Genomic DNA, 12,194 nt, shown 5'->3' with positions numbered 1-12,194 from the left:
GGTAATGGACGAATATCTGTAGGAAGGCCCAAGAAATCATGGATAAAGGACCTAATGGAAATTCAGACAGATAAAGTAGGACAAAGAAGAATGAAAAGGACTCTTTTTCATGTTAATCCCCTCACAAAGGAATAGATAACATCTCATGATGATTAATAAAAGAAAACAAAAGCAAAATTGTACAATATATTCTATGAATAATTCTCAAAACCTAAAATCATGGGAAAATTTCTTATTCAAAAGTTATCAAAAGCAAGTAAACAGCAACAGACAAGCTCAGTGGAAATAACTGGCCAATATTCTTGTTTCCCATATACGTACTGTCTTCTGTAACAACTTGTTCACAATACCTAACCAGTACCTGATTTTAATCAATTAATATCTAGTACATCCTCTTGGTTAATATACCTGTTTCATACTATATTCTATTCTTTAATTTTTTGAAAGGTGATAGTAATGAACAGTATAATTACCATAAGAACTCTTGACATTTATAATTAAATTTTTTGCACATGTAAAAAATTTCATTTGTGACATGAGAAAAGGGTTTTGATATGGAAAAGACTGATTTTTTTTGTAGCAGATTAAGCTTTAGATGTGAGAATTCAATTCCTTGGGTTGAGGGGAATGACCTATGCACATGAAAGAATTACTTTACAGAATACTGAAAAAATAAAATACTTGTCAACTAAAACTTTTGGACAGACAGAAAACTACCGCTGCTATTTTCTTAACACCACCATGTTCTTACCTTTTTGACATATGAAGTGGCATCATCCTCTGAGAGGGGTTCAGCAGATATGGCACCTCGCCTAGTCTTGCTTGTGGCTATGTGGGTAGGCATTGGACTCAGGTCATCTGCATCATCTGGTGTCACCACGCGACGTTCACACTCCCGCACAGCCTCCTGCAGCAGATATGCAATTCAATATCATCCTATAGCTAGGATAACTGTCTCACAAGAGAAGACCTGTATTTACTTTAAGTGAAAGTAGCAATAAAGACATGTTTTGTAAGGTCCAACTGTACCTATGTTCACCTACTCAGCAAAATAATCTAGTAGTTAAACAACTAGGGTGTTTCACTGTCATTTAAGAAAAAGCAATGGGTTAGCTGAGAACTGGAAAGCTACCACTATGAGTACAGGTGCTTAGGTAAAATATAAAATACAACAATATGCTTTTCCCAAGAGAGAGTAGCTCCAGCAAGTTTTCCACCTTTGATTGGCACAAATATTACTAAGAGCTGCTAGCTGATGTCCTTCTCCAGCCTAACTTTGCCAAACAATAACTAACATCACATAAACCACCACACAGTTCATTGGTTGGGTCACCTGAGGCAAAAAGGCTTTTAAAGAAACAAGTCTATATATCAATCCATCCTTGCTGGAGTCTAATCATTGCCTTTCCCTGACAGGGGGTGCACTAGTAAGGCATGTATTAAGAAATTTCCCTTAACAGGAGTGATACTCATAAGGTATGTATAAAGCCATTTCTTCTAATGAAGGGTGGCACTAAAAAAAAAAAAAAAAAAGTCAATGACACCTACTTTTACAGGGGAATGGAGGTAAAACTGCTTAAAAATAATCCAAAAGCTGCTTCTTACATCTGGCAAAAGGCATCTTAGCAGTGGGCCAAACCCCTACACACTGATAACTTTCCTAATCTTGCATGAATTTCTTTATTCCATAAATATTAGCAACTTTACAGATTTTTCATTACTAATGTCAATTCCCTGTCTACCCCTCCTGCTTTGCTTACTGACACATAAAACAATCATGCTTAACTTGAATAAAATCTTTTCACTAAATCTTTCTATAAATTGCCACTCTTCCTGGATAATAAGCCCTCCCTTTCCTATGTCTCTTTCTTACTATTTATTCAAACCTTTCTGGGCTTTATTCTCATCCTCCTTCCTAATGCTTTTGAATTATACACACTGTTTACCAAACTATCATCTTCCATTCTTTCAACACAAAACTAAAAATACACGGATCCTCCTGTCAAGTACAGTCAACTTTTTACCATTCCAATGTAACCCCCCCCCCCTCCTTTTTTCTTATCCTTTAGCATTCAACATCAACACCACTTCCAACACAGTTGAGCTAGCTAAACAATCCTTTCATACATTTCCACTCTGGTTCTTTGGACATTCCAAGTCCTACCTTAACCTTTTGACAAACTGCATCTTTCTTTTCTTCACCTGCACTGTGACACTCATCCTTCCATCACCCATTCTATTCAACTTCAAATACTTATACACAAATTAACCTTTTGCATTCTTCCACAATCCATATGATTATTCAATGTCCCACCTCCACATTTTTTTTTCTGAAACTACATAACCTTTATCTGCCTCACATTTAATCTCAACTTCAACTTGTTGCATACAGTACACCTTCCCTAGTTTCTGTACTTTCTCTTCAATATTCATAACAGTACTGTATCTACCAACAACCCACTTTCTAAACTCCAATAAAAAATTGTCTGAATGTGTATATATATTATATATGTGTATTTGTATGTGTATAAACACACAAGACACATATACGTAGTGTAAATTTGTATATAGGAATGAATGTATATAAATATACATTATACATAAATATACACATTTTTCATATAATAATAATACTTATACACACACACACACACACACACATATATATATATATATATATATATATATATATAGATATATATAATTATATATATTATATATATAACCTCTTATATAAAATGTAATGAAGTAAGGAGGTGCAAGGTTAATCGTTAACTCATTCGTTGTCTAAAAAATCGATCGAAACTGAAACGCACCGGGAACGTTACACCACACTATTTGCTTCTTGACAGCTAACTTTATATTTCTTGTTGCACTTCTGAAAAGTTTAATGCCACGCAAGAACGAATTTGTGAATTTAAGAAGCTGTAAAGTCCTTTTTTTTTCACTAGTTTACAATGGAAGTAGTCCCGACCAACGTATATGACTGACTGACTGACCCGAACACAGAGTGCACACACGGTACTGATTAAATTAAAGGAGCTTAAAAGTAAACTTTGAAAGTCTTGCAGCTAGCGCAGTAGTCCGACGAACTGAACTCACGCCATCACACAAAAGAGGTTTCAGCTAAAGCTAAGTGCGTCAGCTAAGCAGTATCATGCAACTCATGAAGCATAATCTAAATGTTTCCCCTATTGACAAGTCAAGCGGAATGGCGAGGACGAGGAGGTGGTCAGTTCCTTCTATTACGAGAGAGAGAGGAGAGACGAGACTGGAGATTGAAGAGAGAGAGAGAGAGAGAGAGAGAGAGAGAGAGAGAGAGAGAGAGAGTGTTTATGACAAAAGTATTGTCCATACGCGAACAAACCCTCCATATTACACTAAAGGTACAAAAGACAGAAATTCGTGATTATCCATTTACTGTTACAACCACCTCAACAACAAATCTATAAAACAATTTACCGACACCAGCAAGACTAAAAATATACTTTGAAACAAACAATTGAGAAGCCTCAACTGAACTATCAATCAATTTTTGGTAAATGTTTACACGTGCGGTAAACAATTAATTACTTTTTAGAATACAAAATACTTACGCATCCTTATGAACATACCATCAACCATTAACAAGAAAAGGACCCTTATCTAGATAACAGTTACACTGTGAAGACGACTTCATATGAACTGGATAAGACCTATTTGCTTTTATGACGAATAGTGTCTTCTAACTGGGAAAAACAAACACCTATACACGCCACGCACGTGGTTTATGACAAATATACTATATCTTGAATGCAAACATATTACTTACGTAATATTTGAACAGTACTCGTCACGTAAGAACATAAAAAAAAAGTGAGTACTAAAACATGAAATTTTTATACACGAATCACTACCCGATTCAGACAGGTTAACCACCACTTTCATTTGCCATATCAACTCTTCTTCCATTTACTGAAACATTTCAACAATAATTTTTTTTTGAATGCGGAAATGTAAGAAAGATCTATTTTTTCCAGAGGTTGTGAAGCAACACGCAGCCAGCGACTTCAAATCCTGCTACTTTTCACCAATACCATTATTATTATTATTATTATTATTATTATTATTATTATTATTATTAGTAGTAGTAGTAGTAGTAGTAGTAGTAGTAGTAGTAGTAGTAGTAGTAGTAGTATAATGAGGACATCGGGTGGCATTTGTAGGCACATCGCGCGCCGAAGCAAGGTCAATTTAAAGAGGGTGGTCAGACAATTTAAAAGCGAGAGAGAAAGGTTGGAAATATTACAAGAATTTCGCCCACTTTGTGAAGCAGAAGGCACACGGTAGGCAAGATCCCTGGGGCCATGACGCCACGCCACAGTCATAATAAACAGTAGTCATGCTAAATAAACACCCCTAGGCCATTTATATTTTACGAGGGAAATGTTTATTAATATTTCAAAACTGAGGCGAACAGAAAAGTTAACCGACTGTTTCTGAACTAAAACACTTCTCCGATGACTGTGCTCACAATGATTAATTATCAAGAAAAAACATAATGAATATCGACCAAGTTTCAGTTTCAAATCATTTTCACACCAACTTGAAAATAGCTGTGTTACTAAATGCTTGCCTATTTTAATCACGCTAAATCACGCAATCAGGACTTTAGCTTGTCTAAAATGTCACATAAAATTACCATTTTCAGACAACATGGTCATTAATCCTTGAATGCTCAAATGAAGAATCTCAAAACCGAATTCAATATTATACTACATATATAATATATATATATATATATATATATATATATATATCTATATATATTATATATATATTCTATATATATAATATATATATATATATAAACGCATAAACTAAAGTAAAAATGTCAAGCTTGTCAGCCAAGGCCCCTCAAGGACAGCGAAACAAAGCTTCCAAAACAAACATCAAGCTTAAAATAACCGCAGCACATCGTCTCTCGCACTTCAAGTCATATCTGAAGATACAAACAAAGAAACTCTGCATGAAGAAAAGGAAGTATAATTAACAGAAAACAGAAGACTGTGGGCTATGGAGAGAGAGAGAGAGAGAGAGAGAGAGAGAGAGAGAGAGAGAGAGAGAGAGAGAGAGAGAGACTATTCTTCACCAAGTTTTCTCAAACCGTGTTAGCGAAACGCGCTACTGAAGATCAACACTTGACAAGTATCGTTTGTGCATTTCTCGTTCATATGAAAAGTTTAAACGGATATTTTCATACAAAATATAAGTTACTTGGAATATGAGAGGAGGATATAGTACAAGTAACTAAATCAATCTTATATCAAAACAAAAACTCAAACCCCAGACGACCAACATGCGATTTGCAACAATGACATCAATTTCGCAGCAAAAACCCGTGGGCTAAAACAGCGCACGAAAAAGGGGAGGTATATAATGCTTGGCCCTTTCACAATAGCATCGGAGTTTCCCGGAAGTCTCTGAAGCCCTGTACTCTTTCCAGGGAGGATAATGCAAGGTCTTAAACCTTAGGATAATAAGCCAAGCAAAATGCGACAAAAAGTAGTACGATGCTGTTTCAATCTATGTCATCGAGACTATATCCGCTGCCGAAATAAAAATGGCTCCAAACTTTAACTCCGGTCATGACAAGAATAAAAAAAGACACGCAAACGTACTCCGGCTATGAAAAAAGCCCAGATCCCGAGGCACTTTTACGACTTGGAGGATTTCAAGTCAATAATATTCCCTATGACCACGCACGCTTTCTAAATACTGTAACGCTAAGGACGCCAACGAATTGGCGAGCACGTGTGAGCACATTTTACTATTGCTATAAGCGCGCACGTTTGAGAAGTGCTTAGGGGGACAGAAGAATCATTTTTTTTTTTTATAATGAAAGGGAAGATACTCCTTCCTGAACACAGCATGGGCATCTTGAATCTACTTTACCACCACGACGTGACACTACCAGTTTCTTCGTTTGTTTATCTGCGTCTTCTTATACTTTTCGGCCCCGAGGAGGATTTGCGAATGCCAAGAAAGTCTCCCTTCTCCACAACTACTACTACTGAGAACTACTGAGATGGTTATTTGTTTGTCCCTTTCCTCACTTTTTCTGTCCTCCCCCAAATCTTAAAAACTACCTAGGCCTCTTAGAGGGTTGTAAATTGGTATGTTGATCATCTACTCTCCAATCATCAAACATAACAAATTGCAGCCCTCCAGCATTAGTAGTTTTGATTTTAATTAACGTTAAATTTTAAACCGCATCTGGGGAGCAACCGAGAGCTGCCTAGTTGTGGCGTAGAGTTTCATACTCCAGCACACCGAGGGTTTCACACGGCATTATACGCTGTACAAAAAACTTGCCTGAGCTGAAGAAACTCCGGCGCAATTTTAATTTTATTTTTTATATACACTACTTTTTATATTCGTAAAAATTACCATAAGCCTTGCGTTAGGTTCGCCACTGTGAGCATCTTTGGTATGTAGTATACGTATATGTATGTATGTATGTATGTATGTATGTATGTATGTGTGTGTATGTATGTATGTATGTATGTATATGTATGTATGTGTGTGTGTATTATATATATATATATATATATATATATATTATATATATTATATATATATATATATATATATATATATATATATGTGTGTGTGTGTGTGTGTGTGTGTGTGTGTGTGTGTGTGTGTGTGTATTTATCAATAAGCATCCAATTTAAGAAACCACTTATTTTCCCAAAAATTCATGACGGGAGAAGAATCCTTGTTTATACATTAACTTCTCTTTTAATGGACTATCCTACTTAAAAGAAGGAATGTCTCCCTAATGTTAAGAATTTTTTTTTTTTTTTACGAACATTAAGATTCAAAAGGTGACCGAACAGCCTACCCAAATGTATTAAATCAATGCCACACCCACACATGCACGCAACCAGGCACAAAGGAAGGAACGATATGGGCGCGTTCCCTTAAAAAGCCAATCTCTCTCTCTCTCTCTCTCTCTCTCTCTCTCTCTCTCTCTCTCTCTCTCTCTCTCTCTCTCTCTCATTCTCCACGATAAGAGTGCGACGGGATCGGAGAAGGAAAAATGTTTCAATTCCTTAATCCTGAAAAGCTGATCCTTGACACGCCCAGCAGGCTCTGTGGAGTATATTTATTTCCCTTTCCTTTTTTCAACAGGCGACGACACTTCGACCCCTGATATATATGTGTGTGTGTGTATGGAAAACTCAGATAATTAGAAACTAAATGTTAAAATTCAAACCCCTTTCCGCAGTCAGAAAAGTCACATCAGCTGATGATCACATAGACAGAAGAGGCGTCAACGGCAACGTGAGATTTGTAAGAAAGAGCAGATCTACAAATTTTAACAAAAAATGTCACACCTATAGAAATTTCGCGTAAGCATGAATTTTACCTTATTTAAGTTAAGACAAGATACCCATTTCTGTACACAAAAGACAGCACTACCGAACCTACCATTGACCAAGGTCGATGTCTTACAATCTACCGAAACGTCGAACAATAACTTTTAAATTCTTAGAACCAAAATCCATACGGATTTATAAAATTTAGGTCGAATGCCAAGCGCTGGGGCCTTTGAGGTCATTCAACGTTGAAAAGGAAACTGAGCGTGGAAAGGCTTGATAAGTTTAACGGGAGGAATACCTCGCAGTTGCACTATGACACAATTGTTAGGCAAGATGGAAAAAGAGAATATGAACGGAGGTACAGTAAACGGAATGAAGGAAGTTGCATCAAGGGGCCAAAGGGACGCTGCAAAGATCCTTAGGTAATGCCCACAGTGGACCTTGTGAGGTGCACTGACGGCACTACCGCCCTACGGAGACCAAACGCATAAGCCCCTTACACAGCAAACGCCGTCGCCTGTGACAATTCGAAGACGCTTGATCATAAAATTAAGAGAGCATCCTGAAGCTTCATTAAATCTTAGTACGGAATATCTGACAATGGCGTTCCCTTGCCTATTGCCAGATGGCATTCGCCAAAGACATTCCAGGAGCGAATCATTTCCTGGGCAAGACATAAGTTGGGGGCAAGGGCCAGTGACCTTATTTACTGTCATAAATAGGCGCAAAATTGAAGTTTTCGTCCCCCGAGGTCAGTCTCATATTCAAAATTAACGGCTCGGAATATAAATACTCTTCTCCAAAATCCCTCAGCATGAGACTTCATTTGACAAACTAGTTGTTCCACTGCTGACTTCGTCACAGGAATCAGTTGCATTAAAATAGAACACATTCAATACAAATGTCGAACCATTTCGAAAAGCCCCTAAGACCTGGAACGATAACGTCTTGCCACACAAAAATATATAGAAGGGAAAACTGACAGACGTGGACAATAAAATACTTAATACGTATTAAGCATTCCTATGCAAAACGAAATTTTAAATTCGCAACAATCGTAAAGCAAGCTCAAAGCACAAAAACCGCACATCGAATATTTGTGTGAGTGAAGCAGAAATTTAGAAATCTTCAACGACACCAACTTGAGAATGACTGTGTGTGTGTGTGTGTGTAATTTTTTTTCTCCCAGCCTTTCCTTCTCCTTCTTAGTGAGTGTCTCCAAAAGAGGTTTGTTTTCCGGTTCTCATAAAGTCATCTGGGATGAAGTTTCTGGTTCCAAAACATTCTCCACCCTGGTTACACCTCCGACAAATGTCTAACTACTAACTGCATATTTCATCTCTTAGGTCAATAATGCACGCTAAAATACAGGGCAGTATGTGCGCGCACGCACACACACATATACAAATATCAATATTTAGCTATTTCCCCTAACAAGGACAATAGCCCCCTACAGAAAAAAAAAGATATACATAAGTAAACAATAATTAAGAGGAATACAAAAAAAATAACTAAAAACAATGAAATGCGACTCATGTGAACCGATCCTTGAGGATAAAATAAGCCCTTAATTCTCCCTTTGAAATAAATTCCAACGGATCAACTACGCTATTTGGTCACATTGCAACAAGACTTAAAAAAAAAAAGAGGCGGCAATATTGTTGGGATTAATCGCATAGCCAATACCCAAAATTTAAAGGTTGTTACCTGCTGATAGACCAGACCATGAAAAAATAAAAAAATAAAAACAGAAAAAAATAAAACCATTTCTTCAAGATTGACAAATCTCCAAAAAATTGAGGCCTAAAAAAACAACGTTTAGGATTCAGTTTCATTACCCTTAATTTGCAACAGGCACTAACTTCAGTCACATCTGTCCAGAGCCAGTCGTCACGGGTCTGCAGTAGAGAGAGAGAGAGAGAGAGAGAGAGAGAGAGAGAGAGAGAGAGAGAGAGAGGGGGTTAATGCAATGAGTAGCGTCATCTGCATGAGTAAATAGTTCTCTTGGCCAAACCGCATATCATAAATAATATAGAGTAGTTTGCCAAGCGCAACACCCTGAAGAATACCATGGGTTATATTTATGAAGTAATCAATAATAATAATAATGATAAAAGGAAGAATAAAAAAGAAATGTTTCTCTAACGCTCATCTGTCCGAGTTCATGAAAACAAAGGCTTTCTAGTCAACATGTCAAAAGCAGCACTAGAAAATTAATTGTCAGCACAGACATTCAGATGTGCTAGATTAAGCTGGGTTCATACCACCAAAGATCCTTCCATTTTGTTGAGAAACCCGTGAATTCCTTTGCAAACTCATAATATTTGGAAATCCACCATATTCCTTCTTCCAAGACGCCGATCTGTTTTCCGTTCCTGAACTTTTTTCTCTCTCTCTTTTTAATGAATATATATATTTATATCATATATATATATATATATATAGATATATATATTATCTATAAATCTATATATATATAATATATTAATATATAGTATATATATATATATATATATATATATATATATATGCAGAAGCCAGGTACTATGTCGTACCTCTAAGAAATGGGGATACAATCCACAATGAAGTAAAATCCTCTCGTAGTTTAAAATATATATGTACACGAAATATGGATATTTCAAACTATAAGAGGATTTTACTTCATTGTGGATTGTATCCCCATATATATATATATATATATATATATATATATATATATATGATATATATATACAACACTATATATATATATATATATATATATAGATATATGGATATATATATTAATGTATATAAGAATTAGATTTCTAACTTCCCACAAATATAGCAAACAAGCTGTCAACAGTTTCCAACCAGCGTCCCACGTAAAAGTGATGCTGCCGCTTCTTGCTCTCTCCCCGCAGGGTATTCTCTCCGACGAGATCAGCAGCGCCGTGCTATCCCTTACGACCATACGTCAGTCCCCAAGCCTGGGCCAATAGAAGTCGACTGGCTTTCATCAAAGGGATATCTCGCATCCAGAGTCATGCTCCATCATCATCGTGATATCTCTGGTCGACATATGATATTACACGCCAACGGAATCATTAATTCCATGGACGATGCCTCATACGGATCAGATGGAAAAGAGAGAGAGAGAGAGAGAGAGAGAGAGAGAATCGCGTCCTCTGTACCTGCGAGCCGCAATCCCCTCTGATAAAACGCCCAAGAAAAAGAGTGAAACTTTCCAAAACCTATCGAGAGAACCGTTCAAATCTACTTTCCATATATAAACGAAACATAAAGCACCCAGTACACTGATGCAACAGTCCTCGGTTAAACAAAATATCAGAGAAAATGTAATACACTCATGATAGTGCCAGGTTATCCAGACATACCCTATCAATCACTGCTGCAATAGAACACATATCCATAAAATAATCAATTAGTTGGTCGCTGCTTATAATTCACGTATCCTCCTCAAACATTATAATTTCTATAATTATAATTTCTATAATTTCTATAATTATAATGCCAAAATAAAATAAAAACTACTTAGGGTAGAGGGCTGCAATTTGGTATGTTTGATGAATGGAAGGTGGATGATCAATATATCAATTGGCAGTCCTCTAGCCTCAGTAATTTTAAGATCTGAGAGCGGCCAGAAAAAGTGAAGACGGACAGACAAAGCAATCTCAACAGTTTTCTTTACAGACAACTAAAAAGGAGAGATCCAGTTAGCGGTCGCTCGAAATAAGAAAGCCGCAAAAGCTCCTCTGTCGCAAAGCAGATGCTGCAAGCAGGCATTCGACACAGTAACCATTCCGGCCAAGGAAGCCTTTCGTGGAAACAGATAGTCAGGCAGATTGGCAAAGGTCAAAAACCAGAGGAGCAAAAATGGGATCCCTTCTCATGTGGCCCGCCCCCTAACCCCAATCCCTAACATAAAAACGCTGCAAGCGAAGCCCCATCCTTACGATGTCGGCTAGTAACCAATTCTCTCGCGTTTGCGACTTAGGCGTCCGCAGTCAGCTTTGTTAACGTTTGGCGGAAAGGCTATTTATACTATATTTCACGTGGAATTTTAAAATGCTTATCACAATGGACGGCGGAAACACTGTAGTCTCTCAGCAAGAAGGCAGTGCTGTAGGAGCATTTTGATTCTTCATAGTCGTGGAACTCAGGAGACAGCAGGAAAACAATAAAATACCCTAAATAAAGAACATTAATTTCAGTGAAAACTGACGTAATTGGAGATTTAAGGAAAAGCCACATTTTGCACGGAGTACAAAACCATTCCGTTTTACACAAAGCGAACAGAAGCAAGTTCTCAGAACTTATAAACGGCATTAGTAGAAAACGTGGTACAGGATCGTGAATGGGGCGGAATAATGAGAGAGAGAGAGAGAGAGAGAGAGAGAGAGAGAGAGAGAGAGAGAGAGAGAGAACGGACGACATCTTTCACTTAGTAGAAAACGTGGTACAGGATCATGAATGGGGCGGAATAATATGAGAGAGAGAGAGAGAGAGAGAGAGAGAGAGAGAGAGAGAGAGAGAGAGAACGGACGACATCTTTCACTTAGTAGAAAACGTGGTACAGGATCATGAATGGGGCGGAATAATATGAGAGAGAGAGAAGAGAAGAGAGACGAGGAGAGAAGAGAGAGATAGGAGAGAGAGAGAGAGAGAGAGAGAGAACGGACGGCATCTTTTAATGGAAAACCCCAGATACTAAACATATACAGCCTCGTTAGCCTACTTAATCTCTCTCTACAGAACAGTTAACACGTACATTAAATTCCGTTGTGTTTACGTGACATAATTTCATCATTAAGCATTAATTATAGA

At 37.2% G+C, this 12,194-nt stretch overlaps 1 protein-coding gene across 6 annotated transcripts in view; it reads right to left on the bottom strand.

The window, feature by feature from the left end:
• The window catches only part of LOC135211170 (cAMP-dependent protein kinase type I regulatory subunit-like), a 247,572-nt gene that overhangs the window by 19,716 nt on the left and 215,662 nt on the right, over positions 1-12,194 (bottom strand). For all 6 annotated transcript variants that reach the window (XM_064244368.1, XM_064244373.1, XM_064244371.1 and 3 more), the window contains one exon: positions 752-907. In XM_064244368.1, the coding sequence (XP_064100438.1) occupies positions 752-907 (156 nt within the window). The remainder of the gene's footprint in view (positions 1-751; positions 908-12,194) is intronic.

The sequence above is a fragment of the Macrobrachium nipponense genome, chromosome 4, assembly GCF_015104395.2.
Source record: "Macrobrachium nipponense isolate FS-2020 chromosome 4, ASM1510439v2, whole genome shotgun sequence".
Classification (NCBI taxonomy): Eukaryota; Metazoa; Arthropoda; class Malacostraca; order Decapoda; family Palaemonidae; genus Macrobrachium; species Macrobrachium nipponense.
This window is presented reverse-complemented; position numbering and strand designations above follow the sequence as displayed.